At 38.1% G+C, this 24841-nt stretch overlaps 1 protein-coding gene across 6 annotated transcripts in view; it reads right to left on the reverse strand.

Moving 5' to 3' along the window:
* Positions 1 to 24841, reverse strand: part of SNRK (SNF related kinase) — a 55817-nt gene that overhangs the window by 27552 nt on the left and 3424 nt on the right. For 2 of the 6 annotated variants that reach the window (XM_074345103.1, XM_074345099.1), the window contains exons 2-3: positions 15412 to 15473; positions 11655 to 12343 (exon numbers count right to left, since the gene is read on the reverse strand). In XM_074345103.1, coding sequence (XP_074201204.1) covers positions 11655 to 12243 — 589 coding nt within the window. In that variant the 5' untranslated portion in view covers positions 12244 to 12343; positions 15412 to 15473. Of the gene's footprint in view, positions 1 to 11654; positions 12344 to 15336; positions 15474 to 15776; positions 16081 to 24841 lie in introns of those variants that run through there. The other 4 variants (XM_074345102.1, XM_074345101.1, XM_074345104.1 and 1 more) reach the window with 4 other exon arrangements.

Consider the following 24841-nt stretch of genomic DNA (forward strand, 5'->3'; position numbering starts at 1 on the left):
ACGCAGGTGACACAGAAAATGGGAACTAAGAACTGCAGAGCGGCGAGGGGCACGCAGCAGCGTCACAGCTGTATGGAAGACCGGCTCCGTGGCACAGGCCCTGCTAGCTCACTGCTCTGGGGAGCCCTGTTCCACCGTGCGCTCCACCTCCTGCTAACTAAGCCAGTGTTAGCATATGAAGATCTGACTGACAGAAACCATAGGCCCTGAAAGGGGCGAACCACACTGTGTGTTAACACGACTGAAAATGTTGCCCAAGCAGCCATCCTGAGAGTCGTGACAATGCCTGGACGTGTCAGGCAGGGCTTCCCCAGAAAGTGAGCCCCGTCACTGACTAGTCCCACCAGGCCCACCCCAGAGAGAGCACAGGGGGGTGATGAAGCCCAGCCCTTGATGTAAGCAAACACACCAGTTCTTAAATGCACGACAATCACCCCGCTGGCCATGTCGAGTTCTGATCTGTCCAGCATTGTGTATTCTTACTGAAAGGATTCCAAATGTATTGTTACAGAGTTTGTTCTGATTTTTTGTTTTGCAAACTAGTCTTTAACGAGTTTATGTTTCTCCCCACAAAGAAAAAGCTTAAACACTGAAGCAGATTTGATGTTTTCAACTCCCCAGAAGTTTCCTATGCTGCACCCTGAAGTGAATATAAGTGGTTTCAGTTTCCATATGTATTTCTATATTAAAATAGTTAGTGTTCTGGGTGGTTTGAAAAACTCTTATGAAGTTCCAAGAAACTAACCAGTTATCAAATAAACGCCATGACTTTCATTTGTTTTTTTTTTAATCTAACTTTACAACACACACAGAAAAATCCCTTCTTTAGAAGTCAATCTACTCCCTAAACAAAACAACCTAACATTCTGAAAGTTAAACACAACTAAAATCACATGCAAGAAAACCCATACGCACAGGTCCTGGGCCTGCCCTCCCCTCCCAGATCTCCCAGGCAGCCAACATTTCAGAAACTCCTCCAGAACAAATTTCTAGAGAAGGAGAGGGCAGCCCAGGAAGAAAAATGAGGCCATGAAGGTGGAACGCCCTCTGGGACCGGGCTGCAGCCCCAGACACTAAGGGCACTGTGTTTCTCCTCCAGAGGAGGGTGAGCAGAGCCGGCTCCAGCTGATCCTGAAGGCTGGCAGTGACTAGCCTGATGCTCAGTGCTTTACATGTCCTCATTCACCTAATCCCGTCTAAAGGCAGGAACTATTACTACCCCACTGCACAGAACCCGTGTCAAGGTGGGAAAGAGAACAGGCAGTAGGGGTAGAAGGGGAGGTCTGTGTGCAGAGGGCTGGGAGGCAGAGGCCCGAGGCAGGAGAGGCAGGACCAGAGGAAGGATGGTGACTTATACAGGGAGGCAGCATGGCTGGAGCTGAGCAGCCCAGCCGCGGGACGGCGGGAGGGAGGGAAAGTCAGGGAAGAAATGGGAAAGCCAATCTTTAGAGCCAAGGGGCCACTGTGAGAACTCTGGTTTTATTTCTGAATGAGAAGCGATGTCTCTAAGGTGTTCTGAGCAGAGGAGTGACTTAACAGACTCAAATTTTAAAAGCACCTGAGACGCACCGTTCTCCCCTGCAATGGGGGTTACTGCAACTCCCCGCTCCTCCCAGCTGCCCCACGTGTGGCAACTCCTAAAGCCCCGCAGCCACCTCTCTGGAACTGTCAGTATCTGAGAACAAAGCAGCAAGGAACAAAGAACAGTAACCCTGCTTCTAACATCCCTTCTTACCTGCCTTCTAAGACACACACCCTCAGGCGAGTCAGCCCAACTCTCACCTCCTCAGACAAAACACCCAAAGCTCAGACCAGAGCTTGGGCTCTAGTTTGAAAAGCAGCTGAATAGTAATGTCAGGTTTTTGTTCAAATAGGACCTGGAATTACCAGCCCTGCAACCCCTCATCTTTCCACAGGATTTCAGAGGGAGTAGGTAGTGCACTAAGGCCCACTTAAAACAAGACAAGACCCCTGCCTGGTTAATCGTCGTAAGAGCCCTTAGAAAACTGCAAAGGTGTTATAAACGTTCTGGATGAAGAAAATGACTCTGAAGGAGGCAGTGAGGCACCCTTCTGGCTGCACGCATGGAGCCGGGGGACATCCAATCAGAAGCCCGGGGTGGCAGTAGAAAGGAAACAGGCAGGACTCTGGGCTCCTCAGGACAAGGGTCCCCGAGGGTGTCTAGCTTCAAGTTCCAGGCACTGGAACAGCATCAGAAAACATTTCCAAAGGACCGAAGTTTGGTTTTCACTTACTTATCCCTAAATGAGCACAAAATGTGACTAAAAATTGGGGGGTAGAGGGAGATGGAGGAGAGAAATTTAAGCTCAATTATCAACTTCAAAAAAGAAGAAATATACATTCTCATTCACTTTTCACACCTAAAGTTTAAATTTTCTTTTTCCTAACACTTATTCTCTAAAGAACATTAGAATCTAGATATTGGGAATCGATTTTTCCACCAACAACTACAAACATTTGATTCTACGGGCTTGAGTCGGCAGTCGGCGAGGCTCAATGCACATCAGAATCTCATGGAAGCTTCTGGTTGCGGGCCTCACCCAAGGCTACAAGAATGAGAATCTCTAGTGGCAGTGCCCAGACAAGGTTTTGGGTTTTTCTGTTTAAATCTTTCCCAGGTGAAACTGATGGGTAATGAGTTGAGAACCACCAGTTAAAATCTTACCACACCACTAGTACAGTAAATTATACTTTTCAAAATAGAGTCAACATCTATTTCATTTGATCTGAGCCTTATCACACAGTGAGAACAATAAGTACCATGGCTAAAAATGCAGTAGGGAAAACATCAAAAACATATATCTCATTTCTATCGTATTTTTCAGGCCTCTCACTGAGAAATCAATGGTCGAATTAGCCTGAAAAACCCATTTACGGGTACCTATAGATTATATCACCCATAACATTCCATGCTCTAGAACCTTCTTTACAAATGCTAAATTCAGTAATAGTTTATTTATAAACCCAAAGGACTTTGTTCAAGGCATAGAACCTCTGCTACCTGCTTCTCAAATACTCAATTATACAACACATTTTAAAGTCAGTACATTGTAAAGACAGAACTAACACTGAATAAAGTGCTTTTATTTACAGAGTTCATGCCAGATCAATTTTTAATTATGATTTCTGAAATAATTTTCATTTCTCATAGGCATGTGTAACTTCAGAAAGCTTAAGGAAGAATTTTCTTTTTTTTTTCTTTCTTTATTTTTAATGACAAGTGATGACGCTATCCTTTCTAACAGGTACCTTTCAGAGTATGTGACCTTGCACTTGGCAGCTGGGTTGTGGAAGGTATGAGCCATATTTCTATGCGTGTGTTTGTCAGTTCTCAATGTTACCCATGTGACTATGCCTGGGCCCCAGGTTGCAATGCATCTCACACTGGGCACACTTATGCAGACAGGTTGTATGTTTCCTTTTTTAAAGAAAACAAAGTGCTACTTTAAGCAGAACAAAATTCCTTCCATGTGCACAGAAGAGACACAAAACATCCCTTAAAGATAATCCCAAACTCCACACTTGAGCCCAAAACTCTGACACAAGCCTAAAGTCTTCTAATCTAGAACCCATCAGGGCCACAAGCCCAAATGACAAATAGTGTTAAGAATAAGTAACATAAAATTTAACCAGATTCTAAATCTGGGAAGAAAAGATCTAAGTCGGGAAATACCAAAACATTACAAAGACATCTGACTGTAATAAATGATAACTTTGAGAAGAATAAAACTGTACACTCAGATTTGCTGTAGCTAGGGAAAGACAGTGAAAGCAAGTCCATAAATAGCTTTTCTGTAATAAATCTGAAATAAATGCAAGGAGTCATCAATTCATGGTAGAAACTATAATGGCAGATTTGTGTAAACCAGACAGAAAATTTCTGATTTGTTTATGTCTTTTAGGATTATTCCAAAGTTCTATCACAAAAGTTAAGTTAGGCTGCACTATCTGTGCAGGAAGGAGAAATCCTTTTTAAAATTTCACAGAGAAAATATTTAAGTTTTTAAACATTTTATACACACAGTGCTACAACCATAGTTCTTTCGGTGGCACCATTTCCTAAATCCTCTGAAAGGCTCCTGTATAGGAGGGAGTATGCGGAGATAAGCTATCACAGGACTAGAGCAGAGCGATGGATGACTGCCCTGAGCACGACCAGTGTAACCTCAGTTCTTCCCTTATAAATGCCAAGATTTCCCAAATATTATACAAAACAGAATCAGCATATAAATTAATACTCAAGAATGTCTCAATTTATGTTTTACTGATCTACTTTTTGATAAGACAAGGCAATTCTTTTCAGATAGACCAGATAGTCATTTTTAAATTCACACTGGGTTTTAAGATGTTCTTCACATGAAATAAGTTAGGTCGAAGAAAAGAATAAATAAAGATGTATAAGAACACAATTCTAAGGTGTGTTCATAGCCTTCATCAGAACTTAAGGCATTACTGAACCAGAAAAAGCTAAGGACCACCGCTCTAAAATAAATGCAAGTACCTATTCTTAACATGGTAAGGTTAAGTGCTCTCACCACAGGGGATATGGGATCATCTTTGGCTGATTATTTGGTTTTTAAATTGTTTTTATTTTTTAAAAATACAATATAAAAATATATATGTTAGCAATGCATTTGAACACTGAAAAAATGCAGTGTGTTTCTGTCATGGTAACCTTTGTTCCCAGACCATATCAGGCATTATTGTTTAAAAGAAAGTAAAAACGACAGCTACACAACATCTCAGGAACATCTACATTGGAATACTTGCCTTCCAGGCAATGAACAGTATGTATTTTTCAACTTTTTGAAATAATTATGGAATCACAAGAGCTGCCAAAACAAACAAACAAACAAAAAAAAGTGCAGTGAGGTCCCAAGTACTCTTCACCCAGTTTCCTCAGTGGTAATATCTTAACTGTAGCACAATATTAAAACTAGGAAACTGACTGGTTCAGTCCACAGAGCTTATTCAGACTGCGTTGTGTTACATGGACTCTTGTGTGTGCAGCTTCCATTCAACTTTATCACGTGTAGGTTTACGTAACTGACATCAGATGCAGAGGTGCTCCATCAAGAGGCTCCCTCATGCTATCCCTTTATAACCACCACCTCCAACCTCTGGCAAACACCAGTCTGTTCTTCATCTTTATAATTTTGTTATTTCAAGAGATGTACATACAGTGGAATCATGCAGTACATAAGCTTTTGAGATCAGCTTTTTTCATTCAGCGTAATTTTAAGATCCACCCAAGTTATTGCATCAACAGTTTGTTTCTTTTTATTGCTGCACAGTATTCCAGGGCAAGGATGCACCACAGTTTAACCATCCCCCCACTGAAGGACACTGGGTTGTTTCCGGTTTGAGGCTATTACAAATAAACACTTACGAACATCCATGTACATGTTTTCATAAGAACATAGGTATTCATTTTCCTGAGATAAACACCCAGAAGTACAACTGCAGGGATGTATGGAAAGCAAATATTTAGTTTAATAAGAAACTGCCAACTATTTTCCAGAGTGGTATGTTAGTGACTCCTCTCCTTACTCTTTTTCATAACTGTTTTAGCTATTCTACGTCCTTGGCTTTTCCATACGAATTTTAGAATAATGTTGTCTAGCCTACAAAAACTGCACAGGGATTTTAACAGAAACTGCATTAAATCCATAGATCAACTTGGGGAGAACTGACACCTGTACTATTATGTTGTCTTATAACTCATGAAAATGATTTGTCTCTCCCTTCATTTTTTGGCATGATTATAAATATTACTCTGCTTTAATTTCAGTCTCCACACATTTGTTAATATAAAGAAATGCAACTGATTTTTATGTTTACCTTGTATCCTGGGATCTTGCTGAATTCACTTACTGGCCCTAGGAATTTCTCTGTACAGATACCTTGAGATTTTCAATGCAGGCAATCATGCCATCTTCAAGTGGAGACACTTTTATTCCTTGCTTTCCTATACGTATGCCTTTCAGTACTATATTGAATAAGAGTGGCTGAGCATACATCTTTGTCTCATTTCCGAACTCAGGGGGAAAGTATTCAGTCTTTCATGTTAAGTATGGCGTTAGCTGTAGGTTTCTGTAGATGCTGTTTATGAGCTGAGGGTGTTCCCTTCTACTCCTAGTTTACCGAGAACCAGAAAGAGTAATATTTCAATGTAGGACAAAATACAGATTTATGAAAAGAACTCTAGTTTTTTACATATTCATATGCATGAGGACACTTCTCATAACTCCATAAATGAATAATCTCCATTAAATGCTGAACTGCAAATTGTAGAAAGCGTATATAGACTTTTTTGTTTATATTGCCAAAAGCTTTTACACATTGAACTCTAAATCCAAACCTTTAGATCACATTAATACGAAGCCATGTTTTAAGTAACTTAGATTTTAATGATACCTCCTGCATATTTATTTAGCAAACAATACACTAATGCAGAGAATGAATATTTCATCTTTGAAACAGTTTTTCTATAAACTAGGAAGCATCTAATATTAAGTATTCTCAGTTCTAAAGCTGTTAACATCCCAGAAAGCCTCCAAATCTCAAGTGAGATGACAAAAGTTTTCGATTCCAGATTTAATTCATTTTAACTTGAAACTAAACTTACAAATTTTAATGAAGTAGGAAGAAAGTCATAAACAACGTCAGGGTTTTACAACTGAAAACTTCTGTCTGTGATCTGAGAATTTTCCCATTTTAGTTTCTAGAATGAAGAAATCACTGAAGCATACGTCAGTTTTTTTTTAAAGCAGAGTGAGGTCTTTGCTGATGCTGCTTTGAAAAACAAAACCTCAAGTTACCCAGAAATTCACCTGGAGCCTCATTACAAGGGCCACCCCACAGGGCAAGCAGCAAGGTCCCCATCAGTTTCAGCAGAGCCTGATCTCTCCAGAGCACAGTCCTAAGTGTGCCCTCCCCAGCAGGCACAGGTCCGTCCCCTGCCTGTCGTTCCACTGTCCAAACTGACATAACTCGCAGCAATGAGTTTTCCACCATGTACACTGCTGCACTGCAATCTCTACCACGGCAATTCCAAAGACTGCAAATGAGAGACTGCAGGATTTTTCACGCAGATCATATTTTTCCCTTTCCTTTCTAACACAGTGAAGTCGACTTAATACACATTCTTGAAAGTCAACAGAGGCAACTGAATCAATAGCTCACCGAGCATGACCTAAGCTCTCCTTCTCTCCCAAATCCCTAGACATGGCAGCAGGTGATGGCAGGTGGGGTCAGACTGAAAGGAAACCCGAACCCCAAACCCAGACGGTAGGAGCTTCCGTGGTGCTCCTTTCCAGAAGACACAGACTAGAAACAGGAAGGAACTATACCAAGACAATCACCAGAGGAGTGACTAAGTTCCTCTCACCCCGTGACCCACAAGCATGAACATGCAGGTATGTGCTCCAGGCCAAGGGGTGACTGTGGGCACCACGGGCAGAGGCGGAGTGACAGTCTGTACAACAGTAAGACCAGATGGCAGTTCGCGCTCTGCTCCTCTCCCACATCCACAGGACGTTGCTCAAGACACTGTATTCACAGACAGTTGAGCAATCTCAAAAAAAAGAGAGACAAACACACAACTAACAATCCCCAAGCACCTAGGAAAATGAGCAGCCCGAGAGCAGAACCAAGAACATCCAACTGAAGAACTAGTACCCAAGAAAAACCGCTTAACAGAGCACTTCCAGAAGTGTTAAACCATACGCTTCATAGAACAAATGAAATGTAGCCCAACAATGAAAATAAAATTAATCTTATCTCAGACTTCACACCAGGACCTTAAGAAGCAAAAGGATGACAGGAAAATATCTTCAAAGTCAGGAAGAAAAAGATTCTGAAGATGTATTTCTATACCCAGCCAAGTTACTATCAAAGGTGAGGACATTTTTAGACAAAAGACTTGGAGATTTTTTTCACAAATCTTCTCTAATGAATTGCAAACAAAACAAAACAAAAATAATCTAAGTGAAAACAGAAAGGTCAAGAATCAGCAGTAAACCAAGAAGCTGGTAAAATTAAGCCTAAAATTAACTATTTTTATAGATAAATAAAAGCAAATGAAAAAACTTTCACTCAAAGGAAAGTAAAAGCAAGCTATAGCTGTTTGTAGGAAAGAGGGAATTAAATGAATATTGATTAATTCTAGACATTAAAAGTAGACACTAATACAAAGAGAAATAGACTGCACATCCTGGAAACCACTGAAGGAAAAGAAAACTTGAATAGCCCAACACAGGAAAAGGTAATAATGAAGTAATACGGCAAATGAAAAACACAAAATAAGATAGCACTAATAAGTCCAGGACAATCCAGTAAAAACAAGTATGAATGGACCAAATTCACCTATTAAAAGACTGGCTCACAGATTACAGACACAAAATATAGCTATATATCATTTAAGATAAACCTAAAACAAAGTGACAAAATATGAACCAAGGCAATATGCAAACAAATAAGTAGCTTCATTTTGCTAAAACATACAGCCCATCATGAAAAATAAATTAAACTTTCATATACTTAACACAGCTTAAAATAACACGTACAAAGCAAAAACTAATTAAAATACAAAATTCACAGATTAAAGTAGGAAACTAGCATAATTCTCCCAGAAAATAACTGATTAGAATAAAAGCATGACACAAAGGCACAAATTACATAATTAACAATCTTAACTATGTAGACAAACTTTGCATGTACCAAAAACACAAATATTTTAACCACACAGGGAATAGCAACAAAAATTACTATGTATTAAGCCACACAGAAAATCTAAAAACATGTCCCAAAGCAGAAACCAATCAGGCACATTTATTGACTATAAACTATTAAAATTAGAAGTTACAACCCAATAGCTAAGAGGAAAAATAAATTTATCCACTTTGAAATTTAAAAAAAAAGGTAACTTTTGAGTTAAAGAAACAAAACAGTAAAGACAAACTTCAGCAATAAGCAACAATACTGCAGAGTGAAACCCCTGAGGTGTTACCAGGGTCTGCGGGAGAGGGCAACATACAGCCTTACCTGTGTTTGTTAGACACCAGGACAATGAAGAAAAAAAGCTTCCAATTCAAGATACCAAAAAAGAAAATAAGAAAAGAAACAAGGAACCTCAAAGATCCTAGGAAGAATTAATAAAAATGAAACAAAAAGTAATAATACAGAAAACAAAAGTCTAAACAAAATCAAAATCTGATTATTTGAGAACAAAAAAATAGACAATTTCTGAACTAAGTCTCAAGGTTGAGGACCAGCGCCCTCTAAAACACTTACAAATCTGAACCAAAGTTGTTTTATTTAGCAACATCTGATAATTTAATAAAATGACAGATTGTAATCTTTGTCCCCAATTTTGCTAAGCATCTGTGAAGAATCACTGATTGATTTTGGCACAATAAACTAATACTACATTAACAGGAAGACAACTGTCCATTTGTTTTTTAAAGCAATTCTGTATTTCAATCACACAATTACACAAAATGTATGGAAATAAACACAAAGAAAATGAACTCCACCCAATTCTACTTTTACAACACAAGATAACCATTTATCACACTGGTGATTATCCTTCTGAAAATTTTTTCTTTTTTAAAAACTTATTTAAAGTTCTATTATGCAATATTTAAGATATAAGGGGAGAAAAAAAGAACATCACAATGAACTCCTGCGTATTCCCTACCCAGCTTAGGAAATAAACACCACCAATACAGCTCAAACTCTCTAAACATGCGTCCATGTGTTCTTTATCCTTCGCTGCACATGCTGCACATGCACACACCCATAATAATAGATAATACTGCTTTGTATGTTTTACACTTTTATATAAATGTTATAATACTATAGGTACGCATCACTCATTTTTTAAACACTGTATTTGTGAACTCCAGCCATGTTGACATACACAGTTCATTAATTTTCACCAAGGTAGTTGCACCGTATGAATATTGAACAATTTATTCTCCTGCTGATGAACAGTCAATGCTACTAAAAACATTCTCTGAAAATCTCTCGTGTGCATGACTGAGAGCCAGCTTCTCCAGGGTGCATATACAGGAAGGAGACCTGCCGGGTCTCAGGACGTGTGCATCTTTAACTTTACTAGATATGGACAAACCATCTTCTACAAAGTATAAGAGCTCCTGAGGTTCTATAGTTTTATCTATACTTGGTTTTGTCTGGCTTTAGTTTTTCTCAATGGAAAAGTAAGAAACTACCTCACTGGGGTTTCAATTTCCCTTTCCCTGATTATTAGTGAGGTTGAACATCTTTTTCACGTTAGACATTTATGTTTTCTCTTCTGCGTATTCCTGGCTTCATTTTCTATTTAGAGCCTCTCCACTAATCAAAAATCTTTTGTTCAGATATTCTAATGGAAGACTTCAGTGAAGCCTGATTATCTGTAGAGGGCAGAAACCACTTATTTGCCCTTTGTTTTCCAGAACACATAGTCCAACATGAAAAGCAGTGTCTTGGTATACAGAGTATTCTGTATAAGATCAGCACTCTTCAATGTTATGTCTTTAATCTCCTGTAACATGCATTTCAAACGATCAGAATGCAAATGGGAGGCTCATAAGTAGGAAGTTTGATATCATGTGCAGGTAATAGTAAGGCATATTTTTCTAAGATTAAACCTAAAATGTTAAAAGCTGACCACACCTTCAGATTAACAAATCCTTAAAAATTAAAAATAAATTCCTCCATGACCTTCAAAACGTGTTTGATCCTAAGGGTACAAAGCTGACACAAGCCGAAATGCAGTAAACACTTCTACCACAAGTAAATAACTCTGACAAGAGACAGAGCGCGAAAATGTGTTGGAGTGAAGGGAGGGGGTGGGTAGTTGGGAATGCCAAGTGCTACCACTATTCTGGAATTCACCACACAGCAAGTACTCTGTGTATCAATTTCCTATTCTGTACAGTGAGATGGACAATAGCCACCATACCGGTCACTGTGAAAAGTAAACAGATAATAAGGGAATACAACACTTGTATCTGATCTATTTTACAGACGAGGAAATGAAGCAGAGAGAGATCAAGTACATTGCTCAAGGTCAAAATTAATAAATTATTCCAATGCCCTAATTCTTTTTTTTTCCCTCAAGCGTATAATCGTGATTTTATTTCCTCTCCCCTCCTCTCCCTCCAACACCACCCACACCACCCCTCTCCCATAACACCAAATCATGATTTGATTTTCAACACCCCAATCCTTCACACTGCACTGTAATACCCATAGTACCTTTCCAATAAGGGTTTCGTGACTGTTAAAGAGTATTCACAGGAAGGAGACAACTAGAAGAATCTAAGAAGATAGAGAAAGTACCCAGACCTTAAAAAAAATTAAAATTGGGCAGACAAGAGGTTATCTTAAACGATAACTTGCTCATTTTCCTTTGTGCTGACAAATACACTTCAGACATTAGCCATCTACAGGGTAAAATAAACTGTCAGCTTCAGGAAATAGCATTCATGAAACCCAATCTGTTAACTAAGACCCATTTAACAGATATTCTCTTAGAAATCACTCCTATATAGACAACAACCAATTTGACCTACTACACTCTAGCCAGTAGAATTCAAGAGGGCAAATACTGGAAGGTTACCTACCTACTGCGGGTGCATCATACTCATCACCAAGCAGAATTTCTGGCGCAGAATATGCAAGAGATCCACAGCTTGTAGTGAGCTTCTTCCCTGGTTGAAATTTGTTGCTGAAGCCAAAGTCTGTCAACTTTACAAGACCTTGTTTTTCAAAGAAGACCACATTCTCAGGTTTTAAGTCTCTGTGAACCACATGGAGTTTATGGCAATAAGATATGGCATGAACTATCTGAGCAAAGTACTTCTTGGCCAAGTCTTCGTTAAGCCCCTCCTCGTGTTTCATTATGTAATCGAACATGTCTCCTCCATCCCCAAGTTCTAGAATAAGATACAGTTTGGTTTGGGTGTCAATAACTTCATAAAGGCGTACGATGTTGGGATGCTGCACTAGTTTCATGCATCTCACTTCTTGGAAAAGATGACCAGTGGCTAGAGTGTCCAGTTTTGTCTTGTCAATAACTTTTACTGCCACTTTTTCACCTGTAAAGACATGCCTGGCAAGTTTAACCACTGCAAAATGACCTCGGCCCAAGGTTTTATCCAGATCATATAATCCAGCAATCTTCCCATCATACCCTCGCTTGAATCCTGCCATGCTGGTCCAGCAGAAGGAAAAGTATTTAGACTGTCTAAGATGAATCTTCTCATATATCTGGTGAAAATAAGGAATTCATTTTCAATGTCGCCATGGACATCTACAAAACAAGAGAAACAAAATTAAGTTTCCGTGACTTTTCCTTTTATAGCTTCAATTTTTTTTAATTTTGTTTTAAGAGAAGCTTGAAGTAAATACATTGAAACATAAAATGAATCAGGGGCATTTATAATAACCTATTTACAAATTTAGGGTTTTCATTATAAAGGCTGAGAATTAAAATACCACTTTAAGTTTGCAAACTGAAAATAAATCAGTTTGTTGAAAATTTTTGGTTATGTCAGAAATAAGAAAACTGGCAAGTTTGATAAGCTATGTTAAAAAAAATATTTTCCAAAAGTAATTTCAATTAGTGTCTCAAAAAACTCAGGGATGACAAGAAAGGGAAAACACAAAGAATATACATTTGGACAGAAACCAACTACTTTTTCCTGTTGTTCCAAAACTAGCACTATTTCCTATAAAAGTATAACACAATCCCTTCATTAAAGCCTTTTTCAACTCTCACAGCTGGGATTACCGTTCCTTCTCTGTATCTCCAAAGCACCTCCATCCCAGGTCGTCTTATCCTATAGGTTTTTGTATACACCATCCTGATTCTGAGACCAAAAGAGGACTCTAAGGGGAGAGTAGAAGTAAAAACTAAAACCTAACACCTAGAACAGTGTTTTACAAATACTAGGTAACCAAAATTTTGTTAAATTTTGAAACGTAACTTTTTTCAAAATGTTACAAGGCAACAACTGTTTGCTCTTCCATCTCTAGTGCCTAGAACAGTGTCTGGCACATAGTAGGTGCTTATGCTCACTCTCTGTACTCATCAGTTACACTGATCTTAATTATGGTTTTCCCACTCTCACACAAAACCTACTACTATGACCTGCTTTTATTTCAGGAATAGACAAGCATGCATTCTTAAACCATTCAAGTCTTAAAAGATCATTTACCTTTAAAGACCACATTATATATGGAATTTAAAATTCTCAACCTTTATAGTGTAAACCTTAAAATACAGAAATCAGTTTTTATAAATGAACTTGACTCAGGAAAACCAAAAAAAGTATGTAATTATATAAATTAAGATATCACTTTAAATCTCACAGACTGAATTCTCACTATTATTCTTTCTGACCAGAAGTTAATAGAATTAAATAACAAAATCCAGTGAAGAATACAGCAATCTCCCAGCTCTAGCTCTTTCCTATTAGTGCATATTTATCCCTTCACTGAAGCCTTTTCTAATGCTCCCAGGATATAGTTTCACATTTTCAGTTACTTTTTGTTAAGAACAGTACTTATATTTACTCCACTTGGATGAAAATATCCCAAAAAACTAAACTGCACATAAAATAAGGTAATTTTTAAAGCACTAGCATTAAATACCTTTAAATCTCTTTTTTGCTTAAGAGAAGAACAGAAGAAAGGCTAACATTTTTTAAAAACCTACTATATATATTTCTACAAAATAAATCAAATTGGATTGTGTCACTGGACCTTAACAATCCTAAGAGGTGAATATTATTCCTATTTTACAGCCAAGAAAACACTCTTCCAGGTAAATGCTGAAGCTAAGATTCTTATTTCAAAGCATATACCTCTTATAAACATTTGACCACTCTAAATGATGTTATAGTCAAGATAATAATATCTCAAGAGTTAAAAAACTATAAAAGAGGTATAGTCACTCTCCTGTGCAAATTGAAATGATCCAAATCATGTATCTGGGGCCACCTCAAGAAATATATACAAGATTTAAAAATGTTTATTAATATGCTTTTTATATTTTAATAATTACTGAAATAACAAATATCAACTAGCATTCACTGAATGAGTACAATATGCTAGTCACCTACCACATGCTTTACATCATCTTCACTTAAAGCTTACAACTGTCCTCAGAGATAGCTACATCGGCCTAAGCTACAGGGCGAGAGTGTAAAAAAGCTGGGGTTTGAACACAGGGCTATCTTGACACTTAAATCTGTGCTTTTAACCAGTATGCTACAGTGTTTCTGCAAATTATTTTCAGAAACAAAATCCTATTTCTTTAAGATTTTTAAAATAATAAACCAGTACTATGTATGTACAGGCATTGGCGAAAAAGCAAATTTCTTCTATACTGTGTATTATCCTTGTCATCTGAGCTAGTAATTTTAATGAAGAGATTAACTGGAAAATCCAAGTGGAAAGACCTTACTTTATTTGGACAGTAGTTCCCCAAAAGAAAGTTTAATTCAGACATTTAATTTTCAAAAACAGAAATGTGAAGCTAACTCCAAGGGGCAGAAAACTATCTTTTAAATCTTTAACTTCAATTAATCATAAGAGCAGTAATTATTCTTAAAATTCTACCCAAATCTATGTTTTTATTGTACAAGCTTGTAAATGCAACTTTAGCTTTCAAAACAAACTGCTGCAGGCTACCCCCAAATTATGTAATACTTTTTTTTTCATCTATCCCTTTAGTTTAGATGTATTCCTGGGAAGTGGCATATAAATCAGACTTTACAAATAAATTTGAGTTTGTTTAAATTTTAATTAATCTGTTCTTTAATTTTAAAAAACTACTAAAATAGTAAATAAAAATACAGATAAGGGAAAAAAGCATTTCTTTCCTCAGATACCCAGGGTCTCAGGGTCTCAGACACCCAGAGTTAATCACTATGAACACTCTCCTGTTTCTCTTCCCATAACTGCGCTAGCCGAAGGGAATAATGAAATAATTTTTAATCTACTAACAAGTTCATGGGGAAGAATCTTATAGGGTCTCTTCTTAACGACAGACTACCCTGTAGTGAAATGATTAATAACTCTATCAAATAATTTACTTTTTTTGGTACTCTTGGGTACATATATCCTTTTTTCATTGTCTATGAAACTACAATACCTAAAAACAGGAAGTTACAAGTAACTGAAGGCTGGGAGGAAAACTATCCTTGTTATTGAACATCTTTTAAAACATTAGCCCACTGCCTAATCCTACTATCAGGTATATATTTGGAGGAAATAATTTCTTTGAGGATCTTGCAATACCTGAACACCAATGCAGAATATTAAGATGTGGCTTATAGAAAGTAAAGGTGACTCTGTACCAGCTCCAAAACATACCCTGCAAACCGCATATTGAATAATCCTTGTTATTACAGTATTTTGTTAGTTGCTTCTTTCTCCTAAAGGAAAATACAAAAAAAAAAATTAGGTTAGTTCCATTTGCTTTAACTTTGCTTGAAGTTAAAATATAAACCCTAAGGCTGGATCCAGACAAACATAAAACAGGCAAATTTGTCTTCAGTGACCCTGTCTCCCATTATCTCTCTCCCCTCTCAGAATTACAACCCATTCAAGGAATCTTTAGTCAACAGGAATTTCATAGTGAACAGATATACACAGAGGTTGGTCCAGGCAGACAGGTCAGAAAGATTATTTCACTGGAAGGAGGAGGAAATGATAATGATGAACAACAGTAAAGTTACCATTTTTTTTAAATGCTTCCTCGGTAAGAGGCACAAATCCGTACTGCCTTGAATCCTGACTAGGAGCTTGTGAGGTGGCATGATGAAGCTCAACTTGCCCAATAAGCAGCAGTCAGTCTGCAGCTCCAACCCTGCTCAGTCAGGGTTCAAAGCCCAATTTGCAGGAGTCCCTCTGGGCTCATGAAACACTCACTCCAATAGCCAATAGGGCAACCCATCCAACACAATGTCCTCTAGCAGGCCAGCAGAAATCAACACCAGCACCATGAAACACACAAACGTCTTTGCGTTAGAGGCTTTCCATCTGACAGTAAAAAAAAAAAAACTCTATGAACAAAGAAAATGTGAGAGGAGCACTGATATCTAAGTTCGTGGCACAGTGAGGGGACTAGGGGGGACTTGCAGGCCTTTCCACAACACTGAAATATCACACAAATAACTGAAAAGGCCTAAACATTCATACCAAGCCAAGGCACTTTACACAATACACCACAGTGAGTTCATCCAGGTAATCATTAAGCTCAAGCTCACATGAGCTTGGGGAAAGGGAAGGCAAAGAGGTGGAGGAAAGAAGGAAAGGTAGATGGGAAAACAAGTTCACTGCTGGGAATGAGGGGATGAAAAGAGATGGATGACAGTTCTACAGCACAGATGGGGCCAGTAAAGGCACAGGCAGAGGCCCACATCTACTGACAGGTAAACCCTGGGACGCCTACCTGGTCTTTCAGCTCCCAGCGGGACATAGAAGCTCATCCCGTTACCTGTGCCTGCCTTGCTCTTGCCAACAGCCTCTGTTTCATCCACAGTCTCTATGGCAAGGTAGTGTGGTAGTCCAGTGTGTCTGAGGACTGGTTCTGAAGGCCAGTGACTAGATCACCTAGCTCACCAGCCACTAGCCACTGGACCAAAGCAAAGCCTGATCTCTCTGTATGGTCAAGTTTCCTCATTAGAAAACATCTGCAGTAAGAGTACCTCATGGATTGTGGTGAGAATTAAATGAGTTAATAAAGGTACTATTTAAAATATAACCTGGCACAGAGTAAGCATTCAGTAAATGCTAGCGACCACCATCACCGTTATACTGATGGTAAACTTCCCCACCCAAGCAGAAATTCAGTCTTCCACACTACGTCAAGAAAATGAATTTACTGAGCTATCATCTCTCTCGTTTTCAAAAAAATTCTATTGCTCAGTTTCCTAAAATGTATTAAATTGTAAATGGGAGCTGCAGATCGATAAATTAATCTCTAATTAGGTGTCAAAGTCTGATGATTTTTCATTAAAGCATCCCACAAAATTTAAATATTTGCTTTTAAAATGATACTAAGATGACATTCTATCAAATCCACCCTTTGAAAAAGGACTAAATACTCCTTTATATTCTTCCTGTCAAAGTAACATACTTTTATGGAAAATATGGAAAATACAGAACAGGAAGTAGAAAGAATAAAGAGGCATTCATAGTCCTACCTCTGAAGCTCGGCACTATTAATATCTTGGTGGTCCTCCTGCAAGTATTTTATACAGCTTCTTCTTTATTTTGTTTTACAAAGGTATGATCATTTTATATATAACTTCATATCATGTATTCTGCTTTTTTCACCTGACCTATTGCTTTCCTTTTAGTATATTTGTTTTCAGTCATGAAATATCTGTGCAGTGTAAGAAAAAAATACAATCAGAACTTATATTTGGCAAAAAGAGAAGCTTTTAAGAAATCATTCACTATTCTACCCTCCATGATAATCTCTGTTAACATTTTGGCACATAACTTTCCAAATTATTCTCTGTGTATAATATAAGCCAAACAATATTTTTTTTATAAAATGGGATAACATACACACACATATTGGCGGGGGGGGGGGGTTGTAACCATTTTCTAAGTATTTCTGCAAAACAATACAAGTTCACTTCAGAAAATTTGGAAAATGCAGAAAAGCACCACAGATTAAAAACAAACAAACAGAAAAACCCACCTGCAATATCATCTAGGATGACCGCTCTTCAGGCTTGAGTGTATATTCATTATGCGTACATTTCTATACAAAGCTACTGGATACGAAGTCTTAGGACTATTTTTTCCTCTACTATACGAGGCGCATTCTTCCACACACTAAGTTCTTCTACATCACTATTTTTAATGACTGCATAGCTAGGACGACATCTTTTAAAACAGCAAAACCACTAAATTAGGCCATTCTAAAGTATTATTTAGCATATGCTGACACATGCATATAACTAGGCTGGACCTAAATGAAAGAGGTTTATAATATGGAAATTCATGTTTGAGAAACAAGTACTGGTGTGTGTTGCAAGAATACACTGATGTTTCTCCAGTTTACTAAAGAGAGCAAAAGCAACTGAAGTGTGCGGGTGTGGCTGGAGAAGAGGAAGGAAGTGTGGGTGGCCCTACACACATTTTGCAAGCTGCTGAAAACAGTTGTAGAACGAGCCTCTGTTAAACCTACTGTCAATTTGGAACTCACCCTGTTATTCTTGTCAAAACTCACTTTTAGCTTTTCATTGACATCATCACCACTGCAGCGTGGTCTGTATATCAAACAAAGGTCTCCTACTCACAACTCTCCCCAGGAGAAGCAAGGGCAAAACAGCACACTGAACAAAGGTGGCTCTGTGTGGATAATCATTATGAATCAATCAATGGCATGAGGAAGCAGATGACACAGAAAAAAGCCGTGTGCAAAAATTAGGCTACTTCTAATGGCCTCTCAACACTTTGGGATATTATAAACTTCCCCCCTAAATCAGACCACTATACCCAAACACACAAAAAGCTCCCAAATTATGTGCTTTAAAAAAAAAAATCCACGCCAATGCTCTTCTAATACAGACAACTAAAAGATGAGTTTTTGCAAAGCCATGCTAAAACTGTATTTAAGCTTCTTACACATGTAAATTATCTGGTATCTTTTACAAATACAAAAAATGAAAAAGAAAACCGTAACTCTTACTCATAGGAAATATCAGATTAAACTGTATGTTTTCTTTAGAAAAGCCAACTTGAGGAACTAACACTTTCTCCATGAAAATTACCACCCTAATCTTACAGCTAAAATTTCAAAGATATCTATAACAAAACAGTATTGGCTGGAAAGAAGACAGCTGACTCAGTCTTCCAGGAATATCAATAACCTCCAGGTCCAGCAAAATAAACACAACCCTACCATGCAGTCACCACCGCTGTTCTTTTCATCCAAAGTAAACAATATTCCACGTTTCTAGAATAACACTCCTTCTCCTGGGAGTTATCAATATAAGCTATAAATCAAAGATGAAGAAACCACAAACAGGTCAACAGGGTCTAAATTATGGAAGAATCCACAGTTCTTCGCTGGACTGGGTGAATATTACTATGTGGGCATCAGGTAGTGTCAGTCTGCAGCTACCGGAGGGAATCAAGATGGAAACTACAAATCAGAAGGTTTCAGTAACTCATTTACGATGAGAAATGTCATAATGGGCAAAACTATACTTCCAAATGTCTAATAAAGTTCTTTCCAAAGGAAGGTAACTGCCTATTAAAGTATGTTCTGCAAGTTTTCTTCCAGGGAGTCAATTTTAATGGACTTGGGGCCATTGAGGTGACCAGGAATGCCTGGCTGAAAAGCTTGCTCCAGTGTCTTGAGGCAGTGACTGGGTTGCCAATGCAGATCAATCCCTTAGAGTGCTGGTTTAAGTAACTTCATTTCCTCTAAAACAAGCTACCTTCCACAACATATCAAGGAATGTGAATGTACTCAGGAGTCAGGCAATCTATTTGGTGTAGTCGTACTTAGTATTTGTAGAGAGAAAGGGTTAATATCTAAGCCACAAAACCTGGACCAGCGCACAGGTAGTAAGTTCAAATTCCTAAACAGAATTGCCTCTTGTTAAAGTGATGAAAAATACTAAGCACGTCACCATTCCTATCTGAGGGTGAGTCTTAAAAAGCAGTTTGGTGACAGCCCTGGTATAAAGTGCCCACATAATAAATAATACTTAAGCACAAGCTGGTGCTTGAAACTACTCCAAAATAAATAAAGCCAACGCATAATTACTCCTTTGCCAGGAAAACAGAATATATATTGGAAGTTATGGAGAATTAAAAAACTTAATAATCTAAATCTCTCTTCCAAAGCTTTTACTAATGCTCATTTTAACTCCCTATCATCTTTTTTATCCCCTCTGCTGATACTGTGACAAAGATGGTGATGAAAAAGTGGTCAAAAAAGAATGTTAGAAAAGAAAAAACTAATCCATGTACAAAAATACTGGCACCTAACATTTCACTTTTACTTAAAAGACAGAATCATTTGGGGATTCTCTCACGTTGCTGGGACTGCAAATTACCTTTCTGAAAAGCAATCTGGCAATGCTTGTATCAAGAGCCTTAAAATAATTAATGTCCTTGATTTAATAACCTTACTACTAGATTTATGTCTTAAAGAAATAAAGATATGAACAAATATTTATATTCAACAATGTTCAGTGATACTCACAAATGCAAAAAAGATTAGAAATAACTGAAAGATCTGCAGTAGGGAGATGGTTAAATAAATCACAGTATACTTTACACTATGCTGCTGTATTTAAGCTATTTAATCTCATGGGAAATTGTCACAACAAAATGTTAAGTAAAAAAAAATCACATACCAAGTTTCAAGGCATATGATCTGTTTTTTTTAAAGCATAAAATTTGTCCGTATATATATTAAAAATACCAAAATGGGACATTGGTATGACCATAGAAATTTTTCTTCTCTTTATGCTTTTCTGTTCTTTTCAAATTTTTAGCACTGAATATGTGTTATTTTTATAATCTAGGAAAGGCAGAGATTATTAAAATTTTGAATTTCTGTACATAATAATTCATTCAATTTACTTTTCTGTTGCGATCTATGAAATAAGCCAATTTCCCTGAAAATACATTGTCTAAAGCCTACTTATGTAATCTTAACAAACAAGACATATTCAATGAAACATTTTGCCTCCCTTGAGGCTCAAAGTACGCAAGTTCTTCAGGTTGAGGAAGGAACAGTCTATTTTTGTTAGCAAATACTGGAGCCCTAATTGTGTAGAACACAACACAGTCCCCATCCTTTAGAATCTTACAAATAAGTTATCTACATATAAAAAGAGAATTAATTATACAAGTTAACCTAGGCAAGTTCTGTCAAAGGAAGAGCAGAGGATACTAAAGGCAGGATAGGATCCCCAAAGACAGGGCAGCCCACAGGTCAGGCCTCACCCCTCCACCAGAGCAGTGGGACACCATCGCTGAAAGTGGGGAAATAGGCAAAAAAGAGGGCATCCGGCTGGCTGTCTTCAGAAAGGAGAACGCCAGTGTGGGTGAAGGCAGAATCTGGGGTACAAGTAAGGTAAGTTTAACAGGGTTAAGAAGGTCGATCCTGAAAAATACCTAATGGCTCACCATTCAGGGAACTGTGGTGAACTCCCACCTTCGCAAAACTAAGGGAAAACTTGCCAGACTAAACAATTCACCACATATATATCTCTGAATCATACTTAAGGTTAATTAAAGTGTCATTAAAGAGGTGAAAATGCACAGAAGCAGCTTTACATCACAGAGCTGAGGCCTCAACAGAAGAATAAAACTCTAGGTACTAACATGAAAGCAATGTAAGAATAAGGTCATTGGAAAATTTAAACTAATTTAAAAAGTTCACTGTTCACTTTAAAGTTCCATAAAACACCAATTTTTGCTTTGACATATTAGATCTTTCTCACTGTCACCCATACTACTTCCCTCAAAATCGAACACTAACCTAAATAGGTTTACACAGAAATGAGTCCTATAGCAAACCACAGTTGACTTTTCTTTCATTGTCTCATTCTAAATTTCAAAAATGTCTTCTACTGACACAATAGCTCATTTTAGAATTCTAGTTTTGTTTCACTGCAGGTTTCAAAAAGAATAAACAATTTCACTACTGGGAATCTATGTATATACTAGACTCTTAACATTTGTTATATCATTTATTCCTCGCAACTAGGAATATAATGGAAGTACCATACCCGTTTTTCAGATGAGAAAGCAGAGTCAACGAAAATAAGGATTTTTTTGCCCCAGTCCTCCGCCCAGGTAAGAGCTGCCTAAGTTGACCTGCATTTTCTTCCTGCAGTAATACAATGCCTCTCCTTGACCTAGGCCTTTCTAATTCCCAGGGAAATAACAGCACTGAACTAAATCTATTTTGACATTTCTGTTGTTCTTCCAATTCTGACATGCCATGTGAGTTACCCGTACCCCTGCAATTAAAGAGGAAATTCCCTAGCACCAACCAAAGACTCACTTAATAAACATTACTAACAAATAATTCCATTAAAAACTTTCTGAAATGTTTAGAAACTGCTTTTTAAGTTCAGAAAGGAAACTACAGGCAAATAATTATTCCAAAGACTGAGGAAATTCCTGGTCATCTAAAAATAGAATGGCACCTTGAAAATAATTTCACTTTTAGAGTTTACATACAATTTTGTGACGGCAAGATACCTCCCCAGTGGCACAGAATGAACAGCCAACATCAAGCAAGTAATTTAAGTACAATTTAGGAAGGTTCTATTTTCTGCTTAAAAAAATTTATCCTTACCCAAACTGCAATTTTAATGTACTGTGCCAATTACATTCTCTCCATTTGTTTCTGAAAAAGCATCTTCCTTTACAAGAGGATCAGCAAATACTCATAAAATAGGAGAACAAAGGATAAAATCAAGCCTTGAAACTGTAGACTGAATATTCTCATTTCAAATTTCTTCCATAGGACTCATACTGCTTTATGCCAATAAAGAGAGAATGGTTTAACCTGTAGAAAATGAGGTAAAACAGGAAGCTAAACTTTACTTTAAAATTCAATTGCTCTACTTTTGTCCACTGTTAAAAAAAGCTGTACACCTCAACTACCTTAAAGAGATTTCATGAATGCAGCACACTGTAGTTAATAATTTGTCCAACGAGTATGTTAGTATATTATCCTAAATCTAAAACAAACTTTACCTAGATAAGTTACACTGTAAGACTGAAACTTACGTTACCTAAAATATATTCTCTTTAATGTTGAAGAACCTACTGACTATTAAACCAGTTGGACACACTACTCAAACATTTCCCGCTAGCTATGCAATATGAAGACAATATAAAGGTCTAAGAGGTATGTCTGTCCATAGGAGGGGAGGGAACATAAGAGGAGCTGGGGCAGCGTCCTGAGAGTCACATCTCAAAGTACCACACAGTCAACTTTTCTTCATCATAGAAGTGCACTTGAAAAATGATCAAACTTGATTCATTCAGCACCTCCAAGGAGCAGTATCATAGCACAAAAGAGGGTTCAGAAGCCGGAGCCCAACAAGTTACTCAACTTCTGCCAACAGGCATGTCTTTATCTATAGAACAAAGATAATCACCACCTTGGACAGTTATTACAAAAGCAAAATGATATAATACATATTAGCAAGGCGGGAGTGGGATCAAAATCACCCAAAGATTTTTCCCCAACTTCTTGTAACTGGCTCCCCTCCCAAGAGAGGCCGGTATTTGAAAAGGGTTGTATTTCTCCATCTTATTTTGCTATCAGTACCTTCACCCCGAACTGGTCCCAAAACTGTCCCTAAATGCCTATACTGGTTGTAACAGGAAGGCTGCTGCCCTCAAGGTGTTGACAATTTCTCATACGGACAAGCATGCTAGAAGAGATGTTCCCTCCCCTAAATCTGCCCTGGGAAGTTCACAGGAGGCATCTCAGAGCAATTAACTTTTTTGTTTGAGTTAAGAATTAAAATTAGTGGAGGTGGGAAAGAGGCCCTCATGTGACTGGGACAGTAATACATGCAGATAGGTAGGTAAGGGCTAGGTCCCCAAAGGTCCCTGTATCCCATGTGCATCAGCTGTTCTTCCGCAAATCTGGCTTTACGGCCCAGCTTAAAGGTCACCTTCCTGACCATCACCTGGCCTTCCCCTCCCACACTCCTGCACACCAGCTCCCCATGCCCTCTCACAGAACCATGTCCTTTTCCACTACCGCCCTTATCACAATTGTGGTTATGTGATTATTTGTGAGATTATGTGATTAATAGTCTGTGTCCCCCACTAGACTATGTGATAAATTCCGACCACCTAAGGCCCACGTCCATTTTATTCAGCTCTGTATCCCAGGGCCCACCAAGTATAGCATCTGCCCAAAATACACAGATATACTTTATTAAATGAACAAATGAAAGCTGGCACTAAGAAGCCAAGGAAGAATACTGAGCAGGGGCCCAGCAATCAGAGGTGACAGCTGAACTGCTCTGGCAGCAAAGTGAAGATCAGATTGGAAGGGCAAGACTAGAGCTTGGACATAGGTAAGGAGACTACTGAAAATGTCTCCAGATAAATCATTAAAGACTTAAAAAGGAGGGCAGCCTGTATCTGGGCAGTGATGATGAGGATGTAATGGAGGAGACACGTTTAGGAAGTAGAAACCAGTAACTCAATGCACAGCAAAGAGGAGGCAGAGCAAAGAGGGAAATCTGGGATGACTCTAGTGGAGAGTGGTAGCAGGTGGGGCCATTCGCTCAGACCTGGAACACAGGGCAGGGACAAACGTTTCCCGAGCACGTCCTGCAAGCTAGTAGAGAGTGGAAGATCTGCTTCTAGTTCTGCAATTCTATGACTGAAACACAATTTCACTCAAACTCAGTTGGACTGAAATGGGTATGGTTTCCACCAACGGCCAACAAACTAAAGTTGAGATTTTAAAAGTTTCTTCATCAAGACACAGCCTGGGTACACTAACTGTGCGTGAGGCATTACACTGGTTTGAGGATATAGAAATCAAAGAAGTGGCCTCTGCCTTCAAGGAGCTGACAATCTGGAGTTTGAGAAAGATAATTGCATGTTGACAACTCAGAAAGAGAGGCCCAGTCAATCTGTAATTTCACCAGTTATGTCCTGTAACTCACACTTCCAGAGCATTGATTTCATAACCTACATTACATTTTGGGTCAACATGTAGTTGACGTACTTTAGATAGACAGACACACACTCCACCCCCAATCTTGCTTTGAGC

This window comes from Camelus bactrianus, chromosome 17 (genome assembly GCF_048773025.1).
Source record: "Camelus bactrianus isolate YW-2024 breed Bactrian camel chromosome 17, ASM4877302v1, whole genome shotgun sequence".
NCBI classification, from domain to species: Eukaryota; Metazoa; Chordata; class Mammalia; order Artiodactyla; family Camelidae; genus Camelus; species Camelus bactrianus.